Source organism: Echeneis naucrates, chromosome 2 (assembly GCF_900963305.1).
Source record: "Echeneis naucrates chromosome 2, fEcheNa1.1, whole genome shotgun sequence".
Classification (NCBI taxonomy): Eukaryota; Metazoa; Chordata; class Actinopteri; order Carangiformes; family Echeneidae; genus Echeneis; species Echeneis naucrates.
The window spans coordinates 1,087,940-1,114,926 of record NC_042512.1 but is presented as its reverse complement, the minus strand read 5'-3'; the positions used below and the strand labels follow the sequence as shown (position 1 = coordinate 1,114,926).

The 26,987-nt window shown below is 41.8% G+C and overlaps 2 protein-coding genes and 2 non-coding genes across 4 annotated transcripts; 2 read left to right on the top strand and 2 right to left on the bottom strand.

The window, feature by feature from the left end:
• The first annotated feature begins 908 nt into the window (after positions 1 to 908).
• On the top strand, positions 909 to 2,349 carry LOC115057297 (ribonuclease inhibitor-like). Its single transcript, XM_029524325.1, has 3 exons — positions 909 to 1,031; positions 1,528 to 1,682; positions 2,345 to 2,349. The coding sequence occupies exons 1-3, from the start codon at positions 919 to 921 to the stop codon at positions 2,347 to 2,349; spliced, it is 273 nt and encodes a 90-aa protein (XP_029380185.1). The 5' UTR covers positions 909 to 918.
• Positions 2,350 to 7,577: 5,228 nt separating this feature from the next.
• trnag-gcc (transfer RNA glycine (anticodon GCC)) lies at positions 7,578 to 7,648 on the top strand. The gene has a single exon. It is a non-coding gene; the product is annotated as a tRNA-Gly (tRNA).
• Positions 7,649 to 14,609: 6,961 nt separating this feature from the next.
• On the bottom strand, positions 14,610 to 14,680 carry trnag-gcc (transfer RNA glycine (anticodon GCC)). The gene has a single exon. It is a non-coding gene; the product is annotated as a tRNA-Gly (tRNA).
• A 7,979-nt stretch (positions 14,681 to 22,659) lies between these two features.
• LOC115057294 (protein NLRC3-like) lies at positions 22,660 to 24,648 on the bottom strand (the record flags this gene model as incomplete). Its single annotated transcript, XM_029524310.1, has 3 exons — positions 22,660 to 22,673; positions 22,774 to 22,937; positions 23,369 to 24,648. Coding segments are annotated over 3 exons (1,458 nt in total), but the record flags the coding sequence as incomplete, so codon positions are not given.
• Positions 24,649 to 26,987: the final 2,339 nt, after the last annotated feature.

The window sequence follows — 26,987 nt, the reverse complement described above, 5'->3', positions numbered from 1 at the left end:
TTCTCTTTTTGCTCCATGTTAAACCTTTTAGAATTCAAACCTCATACGCCAGTTCATACAACCTGTCGAGAAATCTATCCAGGTGTCTGTACGGTATCCTTCTGCAGTTTGGCGAAGGCGATCTAATTCTTCTTCTTGTTGACCTATAGGAGGAGCTCCTTCTCCGAAAGGAGGGGGATCTTGCTCTCCTGAATGGGGACCTGCTTTTTCTGGAGCGCGAATTCCTCCTCCTCTCCTTCCTAAAGTCTGAAAATATAAATAAAATTATTTCCCACGGAGCTATACACGGTTGATTGTTTTGTACTCCCTCTTTGTAAAGAAATTCATTTTTAAATACATACTCAATATGCTCCTTTCACTCTAACAAAACACGTCTTCCCTATTTGACCGTCAACCTCAAAATGAATTTGCTGCCATTTTACTCGACCCTGCCCTCGAATGATCTAATTGGTTGTGACCTCTTTGCCTGGGTGTGGAAAACAAAGGGGGAGGGGTTAGGGGCGGGGAAAAACTCTCATTTGTCGAGAGGGGCGGGGTTAACTAAGATCAAAGGACCTGTCAAAATTTGACGAGAAGGTGTACATATTACGCTCTCTGGAGAAATCCTTTGAAAGTAAAAATGGTCACCTTGACCTGTTTGTCCGCTTCCTTCATGGTCTCTCTCTGCAGTCCAACCAGAGACTCTTAGGAGGTCTGCTGGGTCAGACAGAAACCAAACCAGAGACCATCCAGAGAGCCATCAACAACCTGAAGAAGATGAGCTGGATGAAAATCTCTCCTGACAGAAACATCAACATCTTCCACTGTCTGATGGAGCTGAAGGATCACTCAGTTCATCAGGAGATCCAGGAGATCCTGAAGTCAGAGACCAGATCAGAGAAGAAACTCTCTGAGATCCACTGCTCAGGTCTGGCCTACATGCTACAGATGTCAGAGGACATTTTGGATTTGTTAGACTCGAAGAAGTACAACACATCAGAGGAGGGACGACGGAGACTGATCCCAGCTGTGAGGAACTGCAGGAAGGCTCGGTGAGTCCACTCTCATTCTCATCAATCCTTCTGATGTGTTTAAATCAAATCTGATTCAGATGGTGTTTCACTGTCAGCTGTTTGTTTTTAGATGGTTCAAATGCTGCCAGAGATAAATATTCACTTAGTTGTGTTTCTAGTGGAAATACTAAAGACTGATGACATCAGCAGGTATCAGTGACTAATAATCTTCAGCTTCACTGTTCACTGATCTCAACTCAGTGAAAATTAAATCAGTAGACAGTCAAATGTTTTCAGGTCCACATGGCCTCATGGTCCCTCAGAGGAGACAGACCTGGATCAGGTCCCTGACAGACTGAGGACCTGATGGAAGACCAACTGACCACATTTTGTCTCTTCACTGGAAAAAATAATGAAAACTCTGACAGTGTGAGACAGAGATGGAAGTCTTGGCGTCTTTAGTCCTCAAACCCTCCAGATGAATATGTAGTGTCCTCTGTCTCAGTGACATGTTGTGTAATATTTGTCATCACAGACTTGTTGGTTGTGGGCTCTCAGAGACTGAGTCTGATGTCGTGGCCTCAGCTCTAAAGTCCAACCCCTCCCATCTGAGAGACCTGGACCTGAGTCAGAACCACATAGAGGATTCAGGACTGAAGCTGGTGTGTGCTGGACTGGAGAGTCCAAACTGTGGACTGGAGACTCTGAGGTCAGTTCACTGACTGGACCTGCTGTAGTTTGAATGTTGTGTTGTTTTTTGGATGATGTGTGCAGAGACATGATGATGACCCACAATAACATTGAGGACATTTCTGATTGATTATTAATGATTTGATCTTCATTTTTTATTCTTCACTCAGGTTGGAGAGCTGCATTTTCTCAGATCAGCTGTTCTTCTCTGGTCTCAGCTCTGAAGTCCAACCCCTCCCATCTCAGAGAACTGGACCTGAATCAGAACAACCTGAAGGATTCAGGACTGAAGGATCTGTTTGGTTTTCTGAAGAGTCCTCACTGCAGACTGGAGACTCTGAGGTCAGACTCATGTTTTATTTATGCTCTCAGATTAATATGATGTTACAGTTGTGGTGACTCTGACCTGCAGACAGGTTTGTATTTATGAGGGAAAATCCTCTTCAGGTTTTTGACATTTAAATTGAAAGGTTTGAAAGTAACTTTGGAAAAAATATTTTCAATCATTTAAAAATGACATTTTAATATAAATTCATATTCACAATGTTGACAGTTTTGAGTCAGTTGGGCTGAACCTTCAGCTCTGAACAGATGATGAAACATCGAACACTTTGAAGCAGGAACTTTGTCTCCAAAAGTCACAACTTTTGTTCTTTACTCAGGTTGATGGGCTGCAGTTTGTCAGAGATCAGCTGTTCTTCTCTGGTCTCAGCTCTGAAGTCCAACCCCTCCCATCTCAGAGAACTGGACCTGAGTGAGAACAGCCTGAAGGATCCAGACCTGAAGGATCTTACTGATCTTGTGAAGAGTCCAAACTTCAGACTGGAGACTCTGAGGTCAGTAGAGTTGGACTCAGTTCATGTTCCTTTCAGTGATATTGTTTAAATCCAGTATCAGAGCAAAGACTCAGTGTTTCCTGTGAACCTTCAAATTCTCAGTTAGGCTGTGAGAGGTAAACAGAAACAGAAAGACAGAGAGAAAACAGTCAGCCAATCAGATCAGTCAGAGGACTGGTGTGATCATCTCAGTTTAAATGGACCTTCAGTAAATCATCAGTAAAGTGATGAACCTTCATGACTCAGCTCTTTATCTCCACTGTGGACTCAGAGAAATGTGCTGAGTCAGCAGACTTGAGGTCTGTGAGTTTCCAGCTCAGTGTGTTCACTCCAACACATTAACATGAGCTGAGAGGAAGCAGCTGCTGCACATCTGGACTGAACAGGACTGAAGTCCCTGCAGGTCTTTATGCTGGATCTGCATCACTGACTGGCAGCTGATGGACAGAGTCAGGAAACACTGATGGATCTGCTCTCTTCTTCTTCTCTCCACAGGTGGAGGCAGTGAAGAGGAAGGTGTGTGTTGATGGAGGATCAGCTGCTTCCTGATGATCCAGATGTTGCAGCAGCAGCTTGTCCAGACTCTGGACCATGTTCCTGGGAGGTGGAGAGGAGAGCTTCATCCAGCAGAGACTGACAGAGGAATCAGAACTGGTCTGAGAACAGAGTCCAGTCCACCATGATCCCAGAGACTCCTCAAGTCCTCCTCTCCTCTCAGCCAGCTCCTCCAAACTCCACCTGGGGTTTAGGTTCAGCTTCTTCTGGACCCTTTGGGCTGCTTTGGGAACATTTCTACAAGCATTACTCTATAAAAGATGTCATTTTGTTGTGAAACATGTGACTGTCAGTCAGCACTTTTTAAATCTGTGTTTTCTTTCCTTCATTAAAATGAAGCATATATATTTTTTGTGTTCTTATCTAAAATATATATATATTTTTAATCCACATATGGCAAAAAATTTTTGTCAGTAAATAAAAGTATGCTGAAAGGGCAGAACTCAAGAGAGGACACTGCAGCAGCGTAGTTCATCTTTGGAAAGGACAATTTTTAATCAGTGTACTAAATTATTTTTAGGAGACAAACATAACATCCTGTTTTAATCTGAATGTCTGTGTGTATGTATTTATGTGTGTGTGGATGATGATGTGGCCTGTTTGGGGGTCTCATCCTGATTATTATTTTTTTAATGTGTGAAGCACTTTGTGGAACGTTGTTTTTTGTTCGAAAGGGGCTGTATAAATAAACTAAAGTTTAAAGTAAGGATTGATTCGTTGGTTGGTTAATTGAATGACTGATATAGTGATATAATACAGTCCAATAATGTTCTAGCGGAGTCGTGCAGCAGACTCTCAGCTCAGTGTGTGAATGTGCTGCTGCTGAACTGGGACTCATGAGTTCCACTCTGAACCAATGAGTCATGAATCATGAGTCTGACTGTGAACCAGTCTACAGTATGTGCTGTGGGTGAGTGACAGCTCATAGCGGGGAGGGAAAGGGAGTGAAACAGCAAACCAGAGCTGCTGCTTTTCCTCCTTCTTTCTATATGAACATGAGCACCATGATGCACACTGCTGTGTTCTCATATCAAGCTCATGTTCACCTTCTTTCTTTCACAGGGAGAACATGAAAGAAGCTGAAGCTGAACTCAGCCTTCCAACTTTAGTGCTCCGTGTCACAGACTGATCCATTTTCTGACGTTATAGTCCACACCAGGCTGCAGCCTCTCTGTGTGACACTTTGTTCATCATTATTTTCACACTTTAGTTCCTGCTTCTTTTCATTTAGGCTCCATGTAGGCTGTTCATGATGACTTTGTTTGTGTGTGGCTGTTTTCTTCTGAATGTGGGATCTCTGTCTGAATGAAAGTTTCACAATCACTGCCTCAGACTGCATTCAGAAGGAATTGTTGAAGTCATAGAAGCTGAAGAGTTGATGATCAGAGGCTGACAGCTAAAGGAAGCTAGAATGCACACTGCTCTCTGACAGAGTCGGCCTCCCTCCACATTTAGGAGGCTTTTTCACTTCTTACAACAGCTGACAAAGGGCTCATCTGGGATTTGAACCCCGGACCTGTCACACCCTGAGCCAGAATCATCCTGATTGTTCCTGGAATGGTTTGGTTAGTCAGAGTGTGTCTGTGTGTGTTCTTGTCTCTCTGAGTGGTTGGAAATGAAAATGGAGATCGGTAGAAGCAGATGACTCTGAGGATGAATGAATGTTTCACTGACAACATCAACAACTGTTTACTCACCTCCATGAGGCTGTGTGACGTCACTGGCGATCAAAGACGGAAGCGTCAAAGAGTCAGACGGAACGGCGCATGCACACGAAGAAGCTCACACTAGTCTCGCGAACGAATGAAGTGAAACACAAATCAGCTGTTATTAGACAAATAAGTGGCGTTTAATTGAACTAAAACTGAATCTATTGGTTTGTTCCTCCTTCTACTTATTAAAATGCGTCTTTTCCTGCTTTCGCTCAATTTTGGAATCACAGACTGGGCGAAGCTGCGCACCTCATCCACAGTGTGTGTGTGTGTGTGTGTGTGTGCTCTCTCTGCTGGTCTGAGCTCTCAGTTCATTTAAATGCTTTGTTGGATCTGTCTGTCTGTATCATGTCAGAAACTCTGAAACACTCTGAACTTCTTTAAAACACGCTGGATTTACTGATATGAAAGTGGGACTGTGTTTGCTGTGAACATTCAAACTCCTCAGTGAAGCTGTGAGAGGAGAACAGAAACAGATTTCACAATTAGACAGAAAGACAGAAAGAAAACAGTCAGCCAATCAGATCAGTCAGAGGACTGTTGTGATCATGTGACCATCAAATGAAGCAGATTCCAGCTGAAGAACTCAGAGATGTTCAGATTCTGGTCCTCGTCCATCAAACTGTCAGATCTGAGCTGAGACTGTTTGTTCTCTGATCAGGTTCATCTGTCACAGCTCTGAGATCAGTCTGACTGAAAGCTGCACATCACTGATCTTCTTTCATCACACTGTCACCATGTGGTCTTTCTGCAGACCAGAATCCTGTCTGTCTGTCTGTCTGTCTGTCTGTCTGTCTGTCTGTCAGAGTCTCTCAGTTTAAATGGACCTTCAGTAAATCATCAGTAAAGTGATGAACCTTCATGACTCAGCTCTTCTCTCCACAGGTGGAGGTGAAGAGGAAGGTGTCTGCTGATGGAGGATCAGCTGCTTCCTGATGATCCAGATGTTGCAGCAGCAGCTTGTCCAGACTCTGGACCATGTTCCTGGGAGGTGGAGAGGAGAGCTTCATCCAGCGGAGACTGACAGAGGAATCAGAACTGGTCTGAGAACAGAGTCCAGTCCACCATGATCCCAGAGACTCCTCAAGTCCTCCTCTCCTCTCAGCCAGCTCCTCCAAACTCCACCTGGGGTTTATGTTCAGCTTCTTCTGGACCCTTTGGGCTGCTTTGGGAACATTTCTAGAAGCATTTTCTTTGTTGGTATAAAATATTTTCTTGTGAAACACGTTACTGTCAGTGCTAAAATGCTAAAAGAGCAGAACTCAGAGGACACTGCAGCAGTTTACCTTCTGAAAGGACAATTTTTATTTTGTGTACTAAATGACCTTTGTAAGACAAAAATAATGTCTTGTTTAATCTGAGTGTCTCTGAGTGGATGGTGATGTGGCCCAGGTGGGGATATTGTCTTGTTTATTTTTATATTTTTATGCGTAAGGCACTTTGTGCAACATTATTAGTTTGAAAAGTGCTGGATAAATAAATGTCAAATGATTGATTGATTTAATACAGTCCAATGATTTTCTGGCAGTCGTGCAGGAGACTCTCAGCTCAGCTGAACTCAGACACTTCTGACTGTTGCCTTCCAACTTTAGTGCTCCGTGTCACAGACTGATCCATTTTCTGACGTTATAGTCCACACCAGGCTGCAGCCTCTCTGTGTGACACTTTGTTCATCATTATTTTCACACTTTAGTTCCTGCTTCTTTTCATTTAGGCTCCATGTAGGCTGTCCATGATGACTTTGTTTGTGTGTGGCTGTTTTCTTCTGAATGTGGGATCTCTGTCTGAATGAAAGTTTCACAATCACTGCCTCAGACTGCATTCAGAAGGAATTGTTGAAGTCATAGAAGCTGAAGAGTTGATGATCAGAGGCTGACAGCTGAAGGAAGCTAGAATGCACACTGCTCTCTGACAGAGTCGGCCTCCCTCCACATTTAGGAGGCTTTTTCACTTCTTACAACAGCTGACAAAGGGCTCATCTGGGATTTGAACCCCGGACCTGTCACACCCTGAGCCAGAATCATCCTGATTGTTCCTGGAATGGTTCGGTTAGTCAGAGTGTGTCTGTGTGTGTTCTTGTCTCTCTGAGTGGTTGGAAATGAAAATGGAGATCGGTAGAAGCAGATGACTCTGAGGATGAATGAATGTTTCACTGACAACATCAACAACCGTTTACTCACCTCACAATGAGGCTGTGTGACGTCACTGGAGATCAAAGGCATTTCCTGTCCTTCATCTCTCTCCCACGCGACACCAACTCAAACGTCACACTCGCATTAGATTCAGCCGGAACGGCGCATGCGCACGAAGAAGCTCACATTTGTCTCGCGAACGAATGAAGTGAAACACAAATCAGCTGTTATTAGACAAATAAGTGGCGTTAAATTGAACTAAAACCAAATCTGTTGGTTTGTTCCTCCTTCTACTTATCAAAATGCGTCTTTTCCTGCTTTCGCTCATTTTTGGAATCACAGAAGCTGCGCACCTCGTCCACTGTGTGTGTGTGTGTGTGTGCTCTCTCTGCTGGTCTGAGCTCTCAGTTCATTTAAATACTTTGTTGGATCTGTCTGTCTGTATCATGTCAGAAACTCTGAAACACTCTGAACTTCTTTAAAACACGCTGGATTTATTGATATGAAAGTGTCCAGCAGTCCATGATGGATTATTATAGAAAGATATCAACTTGAATGTAAATACATTGTTGTATATTAATACAGAAATTAGACTAATCATCTGTGAAAGGCTGCTGATGCCTGGAGATTCATGACGTCATGGTAAAAGCAGCTAAGTAAGCATTGGTGGTTCAGTGGTAGAATTCTCGCCTGCCACGCGGGAGGCCCGGGTTCGATTCCCGGCCAATGCAGAGTAACTTTTTACCAAAATCCAGATGTTAGAAACACAGTGCTGCTGAAACACTGTGACTTTTTGAAACAACCAGTGGAGCCCCCTGGTGGTCAGTAGAAGTGCAGCCCCTCTGAGCTGGTGGCAGACCAAGGCTTCAGTCTGCACACATCTTCCACATGTGATGGCACACACACTGTGTATTGTGGCAACATCCGTCCCCTCAGAGAGAATCTGCTCTTTAACCCTCCTGTCGTTTTCACCCCCCGCCCCTTACTTTAGTGTTCCTGCTCTGTTTGATACGGTGGCCGGTAAGTGCAAAACTAAATTACAAAGTGCCAAACACTTTTACAAAGCGTGAAACTAATTTACATGTTAGGAAACATTTTTACATTTTATTAAACAAAATTACACAATAAAAACACTCTTACCACAGGCAAAAGAAATGTATATTTTAAAAAACAAATTTACAAGTGGCAGAACCCTTCTACAAATCCCGAAACAAATTTCCAAACGACAGAATCTTCCGGAAGGGGAATGTACCAAATGCCGGAAGTGATCCAGAAGAAGATTGACTGTGAGCTCAAAAGTTTGTATCGGTTTGTGTGCCGGGAAAACTTTGCAGGCATAGATTAAATGATGTTTTGGCCGTTTTGTGGAAACGACTTGAGCCAATTTACGCGGTTGTGTTTTCCGTGCGGACGATCTGTAGAATATTTAACGTTGATGAACGGACCAGACGGAAGGAGCACGCGCACAGGAGACATCTAATAAACAGCCGGAAAATGCTAAACAAGCTAAGTGTAGCATCGCGCTAACTAGCTGAAGCCGCTGTCAGACATGCAGTGAATTAAAGTGCACCGTTTCATTTAGCAGCCAAACGTTGTCTTCACGGAATAGCAACGCGTTTAGTTAGTATGCGTTGCTAGTTTTTAGTTTTTCTATTTTAGGCTTTCAGTTATGCTAAATGCACAATTGTTGCTGATTGTTTTAGCTGCTGTTAACTTTCTGTTTTGATACGGAACTCCGTTCATTCCAGCAGAACAACCATGAACATCATATAAACAATTCATGGAGGACAGAAAGTCAAAGTCAAAAGAACTGTGGGCCGAAAGGAAACAGGTCCAGGTACGTGTGTGGATATATCTGTAAAATATGTAAGTAAATATGTGTGTGTGTGTGTGAAATGAATGATATCTTTTTGTTATTTTAGCAGATAAACATGGATTGATGGCGCCACATGGAGCTGATTTAAAAGCTCAGAGAGGGAAAACACTCCCATTATATACAGATCCGGAGGTAGCAGCACCTGATCTACTGAAGCAAGCTGTCCAAGAAATGAGAACATTTAACAAGAAGATGGATGAAGGAGCAGACCTTCTTTTGTATCCAGACTGTTCAGAGGTGCTCCATGTGCCTGGGTCAGAAAGCCCATTCAAACTGGCAGAATATAAAAAGGAAATAGGAAAGGCACTTTTTTCATTTGCCTAGAAACACACTTTAGAGGAGGTTTGTGGATCTCTTTGTTCAATATTTTTACATATTTATTTATTCATTCTGATGTAGCATAATTAATAATGTGTTTTTTGTTTTTACTACAGAGGTTGATACATCACACTCTGATTCTGAAATTGTCATCACATTGAGGAGCACAGCTGAATTCAATGCAGCTAAAACTGTGGTACGTTCATTTTACATTTTGTACTTTGATTCAGTTTTTTTTTTTTTTTTTATTGACAGGATATGCATTTGGTTTCAAGCATTAAGTCAAAGAACCAAGTCTTGATTATTTGGCATTTACTGTTCCAATCAGACACCCTGATAACCTTTCACCATTGATATATACTGTATGTGGTGAGGGAACAATAATGGAAACTGTTTAAAGTTGCTGACAATTGTGTGCTTTTCTTCTCAGGTTTTTGAGCCAAAACAACACAGTTCTCCCAAACGCAAACCTGAAGATAAAGGGTAGGTATTAGTTTTTACAAAAGCAGTAATTTGTCTTTAAGTTGTTGATGTGATTGTGATGAACATGTGGTAGAAAATACCATACGTGTAATATCATTTCACAAAATAATCTTATTTATAAATCTTATGGTTCCTCTCTACCTCTAAATGTTACTCAAAGCTCTGTTATACTCTGTATCATAAAGTTCATCAGTTTATCAATTTCATCATGTTTCAGAGATTCATCCACAGCTCAGCCTGGACAGGTATTAAGGCAGATTATGGCAGCCTGATGTTCTTTGCTTTCAGTGTGTTGTTTCAGACATTTTCATTTGTTTTTCAGACAGTAATATCTGACACTGAGGATCTGGATCCACCTGAAACAAATCCAGTCAGGAGTACCTGCTACGGGTAAGTAAAAAAACAACAGTGACCCACTTATTGTTAATTTTAATTTATTGATTACATGGGAAAGATATTTGCATTTGTAAGATGTTCAACATATTCTGAAACTTGTGACATGCTGGTAAAAAGAAGGAATTGACACAGGTGGGCCAAGACAAGAGTTTTTAACTTTTCAGAAACATCTGAAAGAACGAACCATTTCTGATGGACCAGAAGGACATCAGTTCTTGGTGTACAATGCAAATGGTATGAACAGGGTTAGATGTAAACATTACTAATGGTTAATGATCATTAACTTTATATATCACATGACATACGGTTTGTTGCTTGAACTATTTTTCAAAAACGTGTTGTTTCATCTCAGATTGAGAATGTTTCTTCAGTGGATGCTCTGTGAGAACGCATCATGAGACGCAGCACAATGTTACAGACAGCAGGCTGTCTGAGACGTGTTGCTACTGTTAAAGAAAAGAAAGAAATCATGTCAGACTCCCTCTGATGGTACATTATTGACCGCATCCCATCTGTAATTGACAGGTAAGATCATATTTGTAATGATGTGATTTTTATTTTTTTGTATTTAAGATGTTTTAGTTTGAAATGCCTCATCATCCCCTTCTGTGGTTTATTAAGAATGTATATTCTTTAGCTCTGAGTCAGTGTGTCAGAATGTGTGCCTTAGTTTAGTATAATTGCTGTGTGATGTCTGTCTCCCCTTCCTCTGTCTTATGCCCATCAAAAGGTGCTCATGTCATTCCAGTCTTGTGTTTGTGTGCGTAATTCTTGCAGTCTGTAGAGTAACAATTACCCTGCCAAGTGCAAAGCAAGACACAGAGTTCTTCTTTAAATCAGTAATGTTCAACACACAACCATTTTTACTCATTTCTATATGTTTGGGTGGATAGTCATTTTAGAAAACATTGAAGTTTCTTTAGGTCATTTAAATGTGAAACAATGTTTGTGGTGACTTTTTAGATTCAAAGATGGTCTTTCAGCTCTTCAGTTTCTGACTGCACTGCAGCAACAGCCTACTTTGCTGGCCCCTGTCCTGTGCCACTCTGAAAAGCCACTCACTGGTCTGGAACTTGAGACTCTTCAAACCTGACCTCAGTCCATCAGGAAGTAACAGGAGACTTAAAGAAAGTCAAACTTTGGGCTACTGGGCGGACTGTGTCTTTTATTGTGAAGGTTTGTAAATCACAAAATTTTATAATTTGCTGAGAAAATACATTGCCAAGATGTAACTGAAGGCTTTTCTTTGCAGAAGGTCAGGCTGCTGTGTCTCTGGAGGATGTTTTGATGTTTGCAGCTGGGCTGACTTCACCTCCCCCGTCCGGATTGGAACCATCGCCAAGAATAGAGTTCCTGGCTGACTCTCCATTCCCAGTTCCCAATACATGTTCAAACACATTGAAATTAGCACTCCTAGATTCACACACTGTGTTTAACTTGTAACTGTAACTTGTAATTGTTAACTAGATCACCCCTCCAGACCAGACTCCGAAAAGGTGTTTTGTTTGTTTTTTTTCTCTCCACACAGTTAAGATTTTCACTGTTAAGTTTTAGACAAAACAAATTTCAAGAAGTTTTGTATTCCATACTTACAAAAATATAGGACTCATTACTTTTGCTATAGTTTTTATCAATTGATTTCAAACTCAGAACAAATGAAGCTGTGACACTTGGTGTTCAGACAGACTGCAGTGTTCCACCACTCCAAATCAGATTTCTTACCTTGTCATTCACTTTTCCTTGTGATGTTTCCAAATGATTCTGGTACCTGTTCATCTGAAGAAATGAAACAATGGGAATGCAAATGTTATGTTTACAAACAATAAAAAAAACTGCAAATATTTCCTTCTGATTGCATCTGTGATAGATTGGTTATGAGTTTTTTCCAAACTATTTTAAAACAGAAAAACAATATTTGATTCAATTCTCTGTTACTTGTCTAATACCAAATCACAGCACCGTCATCTCATGGCTCTTGACATGTATATTAAAAAAATGTATTAATTTAAAAAATAAATAGAAATAGGACAGAGACCCCAATGAACAAGCACTTGATAATGCAGGAAGGGAAAATTCCCTTTGTCACTGACTCACAGCTGAGCAGTTTGTTTCAGCTTCATGTACAGTTCTGTTGCAGACTCCCAGTTCTCTGGCTTCTGTAGTTGTTTGTGCTCCATAACAAAGTCAAAGTCCTCCTGCATGTTTGAGTCCCCACATGGAGCTATTGACAGGCTCGCCTCTGGAACAGCATCCAAATCAGCTGGTTCAATCTCAAATCCAGTCTGTGGAGCCAAATCTGTGTTAGATACAATAAATAGCATTTATATTATTTATTTGCATTTAACCAATAAAATAATAATAAAACAAACATGGAAATATCAATCCATCACCAATATTACCTGTGTGGTCAGCAGCACAGTTCATTGGACATGACGCTGTTCTGGAAGTGTGAATCCTGTGACTGTTCCACAGTCTCACACACTCATCCAACATCACCATAGCAACATCTCAGAAGGCACTGATGCTCATGGCTCCCGTTGAAGTATCCAGCAAACAACTCCATCCAGAACTGAGACCTGTAGAAATGGATAGAATCGGAAGAAAATATATATTATCAGTAGAAGTGGGACTCCATTAAAAAACATCTAATTAATTAAAGGCTTTGAAATGAAGCGTTAAAGTCACAGCCTCAGTTATTATATATGTTTAGAGGAGTTCATCTGAGATAGAACATAAAGATAAAAATTAAATGAAAGGTCAGTCATAATAAAATGACTTCATGAAGGCCACTTACCTTCCCCTTCTAAATATGGCCCACCAGGATTCAACACGCTGCTTATTCGTGGATGAGCCATACATGTGGCTGGACGGCCCAGAGCAGCAGTCATCATGATGGAGGCGTAGGGGAGACTGAATGGCAGCCATAATGCCATTCTCCGTGCCACAATCAGTCCTCAGTCTCATGAGAGGAGATTCTCAGCGATCACTGTTGGCTTCTTGTTATTTGTCGGTCCACATTGGAGCCACAGCACTTTAGGTGAAAAAATCCATCCATGCGTCCTGAGAGAGCCAGTTTATCAGAACCATCTGCATGCCACATACAGTTCGCTCCCATTGAGGAGCAGCTTCTTCTTAGAAACCTTCTGCGTGCTCTCTCATTCATCACATCATCTCTCTTCACTCGAAGATTGGACTTTTGTCTGAGTACCTGCCACATCGTCCGATAGCCAAACAGTTGTCCAGGTCCACGAAGTTCCAACCTGATGGCGTTTGGAGAGGAATCTTCCTTTTAAGAGTCCGCAGGCTGATGTTTGCACCGTGTAAACTTCACATCATGCTTCAGTAGATCAGGTGCTGCTACCTCCGGATCTGTATATAACGGGAGTGTTTTCCCTCTCTGAGCTTTTAAATCAGCTCCATGTGGCGCCATCAATCCATGTTTATCTGCTAAAATAACAAAAAGATATTCATTTCACACACACACATATTTACTTCCATATTTTACAGATATATCCACACACGTACCTGGACCTGTTTCCTTTCGGCCCACAGTTCTTTTGACTTTGACTTTCTGTCCTCCATGAATTGTTTATATGATGTTCATGGTTGTTCTGCTGGAATGAACGGAGTTCCGTATCAAAACAGAAAGTTAGCAGCAGCTAAAACAATCAGCAACAATTGTGCATTACTCATGCACTCATACTCATACTAACTAAACGCGTTGCTATTCCGTGAAGACAACGATTGGCTGCGAAATGAAACGGTGCACTTTAATTCACTGCATGTCTGACAGCGGCTTCAGCTAGTTAGCACGATGCTACACTTAGCTTGTTTAGCATTTTCCGGCTGTTTATTAGAGGTCTCCTGTGCGCGTGCTCCTTCCGTCTGGTCCGTTCATCAACGTTAAACATTCTACAGATCGTCCGCACGGAAAACACAACCGCGTAAATTGGCTCAAGTTGTTTCCACAAAACGGCCAAAACATCATTTACTCCATGCTGCCACAAACTTTCACTCTGCAAAGTTTTCCCGCCACACAAACCGATACAAACTTTTTGAGCTCACAGTCAATCTTCTTCTGGATCACTTCCGGCATTTGGTACATTCCCCTTCCGGAGGATTCTGTCGTTTGGACATTTGTTTCACAACTTGTAAATTTGTTTTTTTAAATGTAAGTTTGTTTTGTCTGTGGTTAAAGTTTTTTTCTTATGTAATTTTGTTGAATAAAATGTAAAAATATTTCCCAACATGTAAATTTGTTTCACGCAAGTGTAAAAGTGACTTTGTAATTTAGTTTTGCACTTACCGGCCACCGTATCAAACAGAGCAGGAACACTAAAGTAAGGGGCGGGGGGTGAAAACGACAGGAGGGTTAAAGAGCAGATTCTCTCTGAGGGGACGGATGTTGCCACAATACACAGTGTGTGTGCCATCACATGTGGAAGATGTGTGCAGACTGAAGCCTTGGTCTGCCACCAGCTCAGAGGGGCTGCACTTCTACTGACCACCAGGGGGCTCCACTGGTTGTTTCACAAAGTCACAGTGTGTTGGAGTCTATCAGGGTATTTTCCAAGCAGCACTGTGTTTCTAACATCTGGATGTTGGTAAAAAAGTTACTCTACATTGGCCGGGAATAGAACCCGGGCCTCCCGCGTGGCAGGCAAGAATTCTACCACTGAACCACCAATGCTTACGCAACAACTTTCACCATTACGTCACAAATCTCCAGGCGTCCGCAGCCCTGTTTTCTATAATAATCCATCATGGACCGCTGGACACTTTCAGATCAGTAAATCCAGCGTGTTTTAAAGAAGTTCAGAGTGTTTCAGAGTTTCTGACATGATACAGACAGACAGATCCAACAAAGTATTTAAATGAACTGAGAGCTCAGACCAGCAGAGAGAGCACACACACACACACACACACACACACACAGTGGACGAGGTGCGCAGCTTCGCTCAGTCTGTGATTCAAAAAATGAGCGAAAGCAGGAAAAGACGCATTTTAAAAAGTAGAAGGAGGAACAAACCAACAGATTTGATTTTAGTTCAATTTAACGCCATGTATTTATCTAATAACAGCTGATTTGCGTTTCACTTCATTCGTTCGCGAGACAAGCGTGAGCTTCTTCCTGCGCATGCGCAGTTCCGGCTGAATCTCATGCGAGTGTGACGTTTGAGTTGGTGTCGCGTGGGAGAGCGATGAAGGACAGGAAATGCCTTTGATCTCCAGTGACGTCACAAAGTCACGTTTTGAGGTGAGTAAACGGCTGTTGATGTTGTCAGTGAAACATTCATTCATCCTCAGAGTCATCTGCTTCTACCGATCTCCATTTTCATTTCCAACCACTCAGAGAGACAAGAACACACACAGACACACTCTGACTAACCAAACCATTCCAGGAACAATCAGGATGATTCTGGCTCAGGGTGTGACAGGTCCGGGGTTCAAATCCCAGATGAGCCCTTTGTCAGCTGTTGTAAGAAGTGAAAAAGCCTCCTAAATGTGGAGGGAGGCCGACTCTGTCAGAGAGCAGTGTGCATTCTAGCTTCCTTTAGCTGTCAGCCTCTGATCATCAACTCTTCAGCTTCTATGACTTCAACAATTCCTTCTGAATGCAGTCTGAGGCAGTGATTGTGAAACTTTCATTCAGACAGAGATCCCACATTCAGAAGAAAACAGCCACACACAAACAAAGTCATCATGAACAGCCTACATGGAGCCTAAATGAAAAGAAGCAGGAACTAAAGTGTGAAAATAATGATGAACAAAGTGTCACACAGAGAGGCTGCAGCCTGGTGTGGACTATAACGTCAGAAAATGGATCAGTCTGTGACACGGAGCACTAAAGTTGGAAGGCTGAGTTCAGCTTCAGCTTCTTTCATGTTCTCCCTGTGAAAGAAAGAAGGTGAACATGAGCTTGATATGAGAACACAGCAGTGTGCATCATGGTGCTCATGTTCATATAGAAAGAAGGAGGAAAAGCAGCAGCTCTGGTTTGCTGTTTCACTCCCTTTCCCTCCCCGCTATGAGCTGTCACTCACCCACAGCACATACTGTAGACTGGTTCACAGTCAGACTCATGATTCATGACTCATTGGTTCAGAGTGGAACTCATGAGTCCCAGTTCAGCAGCAGCACATTCACACACTGAGCTGAGAGTCTGCTGCACTACGAGAATAGAATAGAATGCCTTTAGTGTCATTTTACGTCAGTACAATGAAATATACAATGAGTATCACCAGTATCAGTGCAAAAACGACAGCGTAAAAGAAAGTGTTTGGGAAAAAAAAAATAATAATAAAAAAAACCAGAACAAAAACCAGACAAAATATGAGAAATATATACAGTATACAATATAAACATAGAAGTAAGGTGCAGAGTCAGCGCATATGGCAGTTCAGGGTGGTTATTGCTTTGTCGGCGGAGACGAAGACGCCAAGAAACCTGAAAGTGTGGACCCTCTCTTCCGGACCATTATTGGACTGTATTACATCACATCAATCAATCCCTGAACCAAACATATCAATCCCTACTTTAAACTTCTAAACTAAACTTCTAATTAAACTATTTATATGGCCCCTCTTAAACAAAGAACAAAGTTGCACAAAGTGCTTTACACATTAAAATATAAAAATAAACAAGAAAATATCCCACCCAGGCCACATCAACATCCACACAAACACTCAGATTAAAACAGGGTGTTACGTTTGTTTTCTAAAAATACTTTAGTACACTAAATAAAAATTGTCCTTTCTGAAGATAAACTACGCTGCTGCAGTGTCATGTCTTGAGTTCTGCTCTTCCAGCATCCTTTTATTTATTGACAATTTTTTGCCATTTGTGGATAAAAGTAAGAACTATTGTAGATAAACATTTAAAAAAATATGCCTCATTTTTATGATAGGAAGAAAAGGCCATTTTAAAAGTTTAATCTGTGACGACTGACAGTCATGTTTTTTACAAGAAAATATTTCATATTTTACAGCAAAAATGCTTCTAGAAATGTCCCCAAAGCAGCCCAAAGGGTCCAGAAGAAGCTGAACCTAAACCCCAGGTGGAGTTTGGAGGAGCTGGCTGAGAGGAGAGGAGGACTTGAGGAGTCTCTGGGATCATGGTGGACTGGACTCTGTTCTCAGACCAGTTCTGATTCCTCTGTCAGTCTCTGCTGGATGAAGCTCTCCTCTCCACCTCCCAGGAACATGGTCCAGAGTCTGGACGAGCTGCTGCTGCAACATCTGGATCATCAGGAAGCAGCTGATCCTCCATCAACACACACCTTCCTCTTCACCGCTTCCACCTGTGGAGAGAAGAAGAAGAGAGCAGATCCATCAGTGTTTCCTGACTCTGTCCATCAGCTGTCAGTCAGTGATGCAGATCCAGCAGAAAGACCTGCAGGGACTTCAGTCCTGTTCAGTCCAGATGTGCAGCAGCTGCTTCCTCTCAGCTCATGTTAACGTGTTGGAGTGAACACACTGAGCTGGAAACTCACAGACCTCAAGTCTGCTGACTCAGCACATTTCTCTGAGTCCACAGTGGAGATAAAGAGCTGAGTCATGAAGGTTCATCACTTTACTGATGATTTACTGAAGGTCCATTTAAACTGAGAGACAGACAGACAGACAGACAGGATTCTGGTCTGCAGAAAGACCACATGGTGACAGTGTGATGAAAGAAGATCAGTGATGTGCAGCTTTCAGTCAGACTGATCTCAGAGCTGTGACAGATGAACCTGATCAGAGAAAACAAACAGTCTCAGCTCAGATCTGACAGTTTGATGGACGAGGACCAGAATCTGAACATCTCTGAGTTCTTCAGCTGGAATCTGCTTCATTTGATGGTCACATGATCACAACAGTCCTCCGACTGATCTGATTGGCTGACTGTTTTCTCCGTGTTTGTGTCTAATTCTGAAATCTGTTTCTGTTCTCCTCTCACAGCTTCACTGAGGAGTTTGAAGGTTCACAGGAAACACTGAGTCTTTGTTCTGATACTGGATTTAAACAATATTACTGAAAGGAACATGAACTGAGTCCAACTCTACTGACCTCAGAGTCTCCAGTCTGAAGTCTGGACTCTTCACAAGATCAGACAGATCCTTCAGGTCTGCACGCTTCAGTCGGTTCCAAGTCAGGTCCAGTTCTCTGAGATGGGAGGGGTTGGACTTCAGAGCTGAGACCAGAGAAGAACAGCTGATCTCTGACAAACTGCAGTTCTCCAAACTGAGTAAAGAATAAAAGATGTGACTTTAGGAGACAAAGTTCCTGCTTGAAAGTGTTCAATGTTTCATCAAGTCAACGCATGGTTCACAACATCTGGAACATTTTCACTTCATTCAGCGTTGACCACGTTTAACAAACATGTTGAATTTGGTCTGAATCCCTCAGTCAGTCTGCTTTAGTCACATGACTTTGTAGTTGTGCTGGAACAAGAAAACACTGAATATTAGGGGTGTCAAAAAAAAAAAATCAATTAATGTAAATATCACAATTTCATTTCCTACAATTCAGAAACCATTTAAAATGTCCCAAAATCAACGTTAAAAAATAAAACTAATCCACACGCTGTTTGCCGTCACCATGGAGCCGGTTCTGGAACATATGCGCGCGTGATAAGCACCAAAACAAGAAGGAAACTACCACAATGGAGGAAAGAGAGATTAAACCGACCTCGTCATGGCTGCAGGTGTCAAGGAGCACAGAGTGAAACGGTGAGGTTGAGACCCCAGGGGACTGTCCCCACCGACACTGCACACTCTAAACACATGAAAACCACTGAGAACTGTGAGTCTAAATAAGTACGGCGAAAGTTATGATTGCATGTATGCGTGAATAACATGAAATGTAGCTGAATAAAAGTAATCATACTAATAAATGATAAAGATGAGGATCAGAATAATAAGACTCAAAGCTGAAGTGTTATAAAGTTAAGAATGATTAATGCACCAAAATAAGCTGACACTGTGATTGGGAAATTTTCACTGTTGTGGAATGTGAACCAAGTTGCGTTCAAGATGGGCGAAATGGAAACGTGTTGATAACAGAAACATCGCTTGACAAAAGCGGAAGTGTAACCAGATGGTCTCCAAAAAAGGAAACTTTTGATCGAGCCGCTCTCATCCCACCCAGCGAAACAGAATTAGTTCAGATTTGAGGTAGTGTTGAGATTTCATCATTTTTATTATAGACTGGTTTGATATGAATTGAGAATTAATGTTATTAACTGCACTGCTTTATTAACCCTGCAAATATAAAACCTGACATAAAACCACGGCGTCTTGCAGAAAAAAAAATGTTAATCTCATCCCTGTTTGTGTAAAATGATAAGTTTTGGCTGCATGATACAGCAAGAGGTCCTGAAAAGTTTATCTTATCTGTATGTTTCCACTTTAATGAATTTATGAACAGACCCTTAGAGCTCCTATATCCAAGCTTGGGAACTTTTCTTCACGATTCACCAAGAGCCAAGGTCATTGTGAGGAAAGCTGCCGTTGACGGGCGCGGTCTTACACAGCCAAAGATTTGGACTCACTTTGATTTTTACCGAATGTCCAGGAAGACCGAGCTTGACGTGACTCCCCCCCCCCTCAAATCACTAGCTACTTAGAGAAGCAGCCGTGGTCCACAATGTGAAAACGCACTTTCTTTCAAATTTAAAATGCAGCATGTTTAATTATACAGCTTTTATTTAATTTTTTTTAAAGAGACACTTATTTTTGTTATTCAAGAAATATGTGATATTGCTTTCAAGCAACAGTTGCAAAACTTCCATCTGCGCATGGATAAATGTTTAAAACTTAATAAATGTGAAAAAGACACTTCAATGTATCCATTTGCCAAAACAGACTGGAGTAGATCATAAGGAGCCTAGAAACCTCTATGAATTGAATCGTAGCCCCAAAAATCCAAATCGACTCAAATTGTGAGATAGCCAATGATTCCCACCCGACTGAAAATATATTTGTTCATGTCACTGTGGAAAAGTGTTTCCTGTCATTGAAACACTGAAAGATTTTTATCATTTTTTTCAAGTTTTAAATCTGTAGTTCAACATTTCTCTGCCACAGTAACTGGACGAAACCAGAGAAGAAGAAAGCAGAAGTCAGCATGAAGATCCTCAGTGAGGATCAGTATAATATCAGCCTGATGTCTGCAGGTCAGAGTCACCACAACTGTAACATCATATTAATCTGAGAGCAGAAATAAAACATCAGTCTGACCTCAGAGTCTCCAGTCTACAGTGAGGACTCTCCAGAAAACCACACAGATCCTTCAGTCCTGAATCCTTCAGGTTGTTGTGACTCAGGTCCAGTTCTCTGAGATGGGAGGGGTTGGACTTCAGAGCTGAGACCAGAGAAGAACAGCTGATCTCTGACAAACTGCAGTTCTTCAACCTGAGTAAAGAATAAAATAGGTGACTTTAGGAGAAGACAAATACAAACAGTGACAAGATTTAATGAGAAAATGAAACGATACTTGTAAGAACCTGAACTGACTCAAACTGTCAACGTTGTCATTTTAACACATCAGAAATAACCAAACAGCAGAGTCAGCCAAACTTTATTTCTATCTCTGATTCTGCCACATATGAACTCCTGTATAACAATCTGAGCTCTTGCAGGTAAGTCCACTCTAAAACCAGTCAAACAGTCTACAAACAAGCTGCAGAAGTTCTACAGAGAAAACCCAACTCATGATTAATGATATATTTGAAAAAACATGAAGAGCTGGAAGAGGAAATCATACTTAAATATGCAGAATTAATTCTGATGAATCTACATCATCTTTAATGGATTATCATGATGGGATAAGAAGAATTATCCCAATTCTGACTGATCTTCATTTGAATGATCTGATATCAGTCCACAGAATCCTGAGACTGATATTTAACATAGCTGGGAGATCAGCGAGGCAGACGGAGCAAACATGTTTCCTGCAGCAGAGAGAGGAGGGCAACGGGGCAACTGCTCCCCCAGCAGACCAGCCCTTAGAGCCAATCCTTATCTTAGTGTGGAACCAAACCACTGCAGCTGATTGGACTAAAGCTTTGCTACACAATCACAGCAAAATGGATGTTTTCCTGAGGTGGTGATGTTTACATTAGGTATGTTTAGAGCCACCTTATTTCCACTGCTGCAGTGTGTTGCTCATGTACATTCATGTAACTGCTTTGGGGTCAGTGGTTAATGTAAACATTATTATTCTAATAATGGACCAGCTGGGAGGGTTCTTTGGAAAATGAAAGCATTAGTTCTGACAATGTGTTTGATATTCAAACTAAATTGGCATTATGACTGAAATATCCCAAACTCAACCAATAGAGCCATGTTACATGTGGATGATGTCATTCTGTTGGCTAAGAAAGAAAAAATTTTCACATTATGCTGAACATTGTTCCAAAACGGTGCTGGAAGTGGAGACTAATGGAGAACCAAGACAAAACACAAGTGGTGAATTTTAGGCCAAGTTGAATGTTGTTACTCTTGGGACAGACTAACATCTGAACATTAACATACAAATATTCATTAATATCTTATGTCCCATTTCAGAAATACAAGACTGATAAACTTCATGAAATTTAAATGCCATTTTTAAATTAATAAAATCAGTTTTCACATGTGACTTTCAAGCATTTCACAGTTTAAGTGGTAAGAACCTGAAGAGGATTTTCCCTCATAAATATAAACCTGTCTGCAGGTCAGAGTCACCACAACTGTAACATCATATTAATCTGAGAGCAGAAATAAAACATGAGTCTGACCTCAGAGTCTCCAGTCTGCAGTGAGGACTCTCCAGAAAACCACACAGATCCTTCAGTCCTGAATCCTTCAGGTCGTTCTCACTCAGGTCCAGTTCTTTGAGATTGGAGGGGTTGGACTTTAGAGCTGAGACCAGAGAAGAACAGCTGATCTCTGACAAACTGCAGCTCTCCAACCTGAGTAAGGAATAAAAGATAAAGAGCAAATGACTGATATTAAATCAGAAATATCCCCTTAAATTATCTTTTTGATATAGTAAGTCATCATCATGTCGGTACACACATCACCGAAAAGGCAGCACAACATTCATCCACCGTTCATATCATAAGAGGTTGATGAGCTACTGCTGACGACCTCAGGAGAGACTGAACTCGCCAAGACTTTAAAGATCCAGTCCTGATCCAGGACCGTGGTCTCCATTGGTCCTGATTTATGTCTTGAGATCAAACATGCGAAACTAACTAAGACCAACTCTAAGACTTTTCCTCATTAATACATTAAACAAGCAATTTCCACTTTTGGAAATGAATGACAACAATTCTTGTTATTATTATTACTACTACAACTGGAAACATGAAACAACTTTTTAAAATGTCAATCAAAAGTGAATAAATTAAAGTTCTATATGAAGACAAATTCTTTACATAAAAAAAAAACTACAACAACAACTGAACTGACCTCAGAGTCTCCAGTCTACAATCTGGACTCTCCAGAAAACTGCACAGTTCTTTCAGGTCTGGATCCTTCAGGTTGTTCCAACTCACGTTCAGTTCTCTGAGATGGGAGGGGTTGGACTTCAGAGCTGAGACCAGAGAAGAACAGCTGATCTTTGACAATCTGCAGCTCATCAACCTGAGTAAAGAATAAAAGATGAAGATCAAATCATTAATAATCAATCAGAAATGTCTTCATCAATGATCTTTCTCTTATTGTGGGTCATCATCATGTCTCAATACACATCATCCAAACAACAACACAACACTCAAACCACAGCAGATCCAGTCAGTGAACTGACCTCAGAGTCTCCAGTCCACAGTTTGGACTCTCCAGTCCAGCACACACCAGCTTCAGTCCTGAATCCTCTATGTGGTTCTGACTCAGGTCTAGGTCTCTCAGATGGGAGGGGTTGGACTTTAGAGCTGAGGCCACAATATCACACTCAGTCTCTAAGAGTCCACAACCAACAAGTCTGTGATGACACACATGACACAACAAATCACTGCGACAGAGGACACTCCAAATTCATCTGGACAATTTGAGGACTAAAGACTTTCAGGTGAAGAGACAAAATGTGGTCAGATGATCCAGGTCTGTCTCCTCTGAGGGACCATGAGGCCATGTTGACCTGAAAACATTTGACTGTCTACTGTTTTGATTTTCACTGACTTGAGATCAGTGAACAGTGAAGCTGGTGAACATCATCATTCACTGATGCCTGCTGATGTCAGCTTGATGATGTCATCAGTCTTTTGGATTTTCACTATAAGCACAACTAAGTGAATATTTATCTCTGGCAGCATTTGAATTATCTGAAAACAAACAGCTGACAGTGAAAGACATTCTGAATCAGATTTGATTTAAACACATCAGAAGGATTGATGAGAATGAGAGTGGACTCACCGAGCCTTCCTGCAGTTCCTCACAGCTGGGATCAGTCTCCGTCGTCCCTCCTCTGATGTGTTGTACTTCTTCAGGTCAAACTCATCCAGAACATCCTCTGACATCTGTAGCATGTAGGCCAGACCTGAGCAGTGGATCTCGGAGAGTTTCTTCTCTGATCTGGTCTCTGACTTCAGGAACTCCTGGATATCCTGATAAACTGAGTGATCCTTCAGCTCCATCAGACAGTGGAAGATGTTGATGCTTCTGTCAGGAGACATTTTCATCCTCATCTTCTTCAGGTTGTTGATGGCTCTCTGGATGGTCTCTGGTTTGGTTTCTGTCTGACCCAGCAGACCTCCTAAGAGTCTCTGGTTGGACTGCAGAGAGAGACCATGAAGGAAGCGGACAAACAGGTCCAGGTGACCATTTTTACTTTCAAAAGATTTCTTCAGGACTGCCATCAGAAAGTCCTCCAGGGCTGAATCTTGTTGTTTTTTTCCCAGAAAGTTCTTCAGGACCTCCTTGTTCCTGTTGGTGTGACAGTGGAACATGTAGACTGCAGCCAGAAACTCCTGAACACTCAGATGAACAAAGCAGTAGACTGTTTTCTGGAAGATCACACTCTCTGCTTTGAAGATCTCAGTACAGAGTCCTGAGTACATCGAGGCCTCTGTGACATCAAGACCACACTGCTCCAGGTCTTCTTGGTAGAACATGATGTTCCCTTTCTCCAGATGTTCAAACGCCAGCCTCCCCAGCTTCAGAAGAACTTCCCTGTCAGCCTCCATCAGCTCCTGTGGACTTGTCTCATGTCCCTCATGGTACTTGATCCTCTTCCTCCTGGTCTGGACCAGCAGGAAGTGTGAGTACAGGTCAGTCATGGTCTGGGGCAGCTCTCCTTGCTGGTCTGTAGTCAACATGTGCTCCAGAACTGTAGCGATGATCCAGCAGAAAACTGGGACTTGACACATGATGTGAAGGCTCTTGGACTTCTTGATGTGTGAGATGATTCTGTTGGACAGCTCTTCATCCCTGGACCTCCTCCTGAAGTACTCCTCCTGCTGGGCGTCAGTGAAGCCTCGGACTTCTGTTAGCCTGTCAACACATGAAGGAGGGATCTGACTGGCTGCTGCAGGTCTGGAAGTGATCCAGACCAGAGCCGAGGGAAGCAGTTTCCCCTGGATGAGGTTTGTCAGCAGCAGGTGGACCGATGACTCCTGTATGACGTCAGACACGACCTCCCTGTTGGTGAAGTCCAGTGAAAGTCTGTTTTCATCCAGGCCGTCCAGGATGAACAGAACTTTACAGGCAGCCAGCTGCTCTGCTGTGACGTGTAATGTTGGATGGAAAACATGAAGCAGCCTGAGAAGACTGTACTGCTGATCTCTGATCAGGTTCAGCTCCCTGAACGAAAGCAGAACCAGCAGACTGACATCCTGGTTCTCCAAGCCCTCTGCCCAGTCCAGACTGAACTTCTGCACAGAGAAAGTTTTTCCAACTCCAGCGACGCCGTTGGTCAGAACCAGTCTGATGGGTCTCTGCTGGTCAGGTGAGACTCTAAAGATGTGGTGACATTTGATTGGAGCATCATGGAGGCTCTTCTTCTTAGAAGTTTCCTCCAGCTGCCTCACCTCATGTTGGGTATTAACCTCTTCACTCTGTCCCTCTGTGATGTAGAGCTCAGTGTAGATCCTGTTGAGGAGGGTTCCACTTCCTGTTCCTGTTCCTTCAGTCACATGTTGACATCTGGTCCTCAGACTGATCTTATGTTGATCTAAAGCCTCCTGTAGAACACGATCTGCTGACAGAGAAGAGACAACGTCAGACTGAAGACAGAGAGTCTGAGGATCTGATGAAAAAATTAAGACGTCAGTCAGAAGTTCAGTCTCACTCTGTTCAGGGCTGGTCTGTAGACCTGGTCTGGTTCTGGATCTTTGTCCACACTGAGGACAGGAGGAGTCTCCTGAAGAAGCAGACTGGTCCCAGTGTGAGGTGCAGCACTGTCTGCAGACCCAGTGTCCACAGCTGGTAGAGACTGGATCCTTCATGACGTCCTGACACAGAGCACAGTGGGACGGCTGCTCCTCTTCAGAGACATGTCTTTTCCCCTTCCTGTCTCTGCGAAAACATTTCTTTATAACTGACTGACTGACTGACTTTACAACTTACATGATCTGACTGATGTAATAAAATGCTTGGGCAGAAAAAAAAAACATCAGTAGTTTCTGGTGATAAAAATAGAAGATCCATCTCAGTGTCTTCCTGAATCTACACTAATCATTCAAGGATTATTAATATTAATCTATGAACAAATTTTTACTCTCATGTTCAGTCTCTTACTTTGTCTCTGAGGGTCCAGGTCCATTACTGAAGTCTGGAGGATGATCTCTGGACCAGCCAGTCTTCAGAGTGAGACAGGTTGTTACTGGAGACTCTGGTCTGGCCTCCTCTTCCTCATCACAGTTAATCATCTTCAAGACAGAGTCGCTCTGAGCGGCAAACACTTTCTGACTGACAGAAGACAAAGAAGATACAGAACAAACCGAGAGCTGAAGATCTTTGTCTGAACCTGACAGGCTTGGGCTCATAGTCAGGTGATGAGTTTCAATTCACAAAATGGAACTCTGAGGTGTGGAAACATTTTCATCATGTGTATGTCGAAGGTGTTCCAACACCTGTGCCCAGGATCAACCTACAATCAAATCGTTTGTTACAGCATGAAAACCCACCCCTGCAAAGCTGAAACAAACAGTGACGGAAAAGTGTGTATGTGCTTTTGTTCTAAAGACATTGGGCCTTTTAATATTGTAAGCAGCGATGGGGTTTGAAGAGCTGGTACGCATGGGAGGGTTACCCACTATGTGAAAATTGGAAAGAGGTGCACTGAAATGGCAGAAGAAAATAGAGAAGCTGGTGTTAATGTTTTACTAAAATTCTCCTATATATTGTGCAGCTTTAATGGAAAAACAGATCTTGATGTTTTAAAATAAAGCCACAAAACCTTTTCATAATAACCTTTTGGATTGTTAATGGATATTGAATTTCATGAACAGATATTGTTTGAAACATAAAGTAAATTGTCAGATAACATTCTGCTGGTTTAACTGATGTCATGCTGATGTTTTCAGCAGTAATTTTATGAGTTCATGTCTTTATCACAAACATTTGAAGAGATCTTGTTAATAAGTAACCACATCATCCACAACCAACCCTCTTTATCTGGAATCTGAACAGGGAGCTGTGAGGAGTTTGATGGTTCATCATCACAATTAAAGCATTCACTGACTGCAACATTTAAATGAATAATATTAAATAATAATAATAATAATAAACAGAACTGAGCCGTTTGTGTTCTTTTATCACTTTGTCTATCTCCCTGTTTTTTTGTCATGTTCTTCAACAGCCCATCAGTTAGTTACTCTTCTTCATATATCTGAGAAGGTAGCTGGTTGAAAATGATCATCATGGCCCCAGATATGAGCATCAAATCGTCGGTTTTTAAATCAAATTAGTAAATGCTGATTCCTAAATAATAAATAATAATTTTTCTGTAAGAGTTGAAGTTCAGTTTTTTATATGTCAGTGCAACTAAATAATTTTATATTTCCATTTTGTTGGCTTTACAATCTGTTTTTAA

Bases quoted from the DNA above. Each gene is read 5' to 3' on its own strand.
- LOC115057297 (XM_029524325.1), top strand. From the start codon at position 919: ATGCTACAGATGTCAGAGGACATTTTGGATTTGTTAGACTCGAAGAAG. The intron at 1,032-1,527 runs GTGAGTCCACTC...TTGTCATCACAG, and splicing joins AGGAACTGCAGGAAGGCTCG to ACTTGTTGGTTGTGGGCTCT.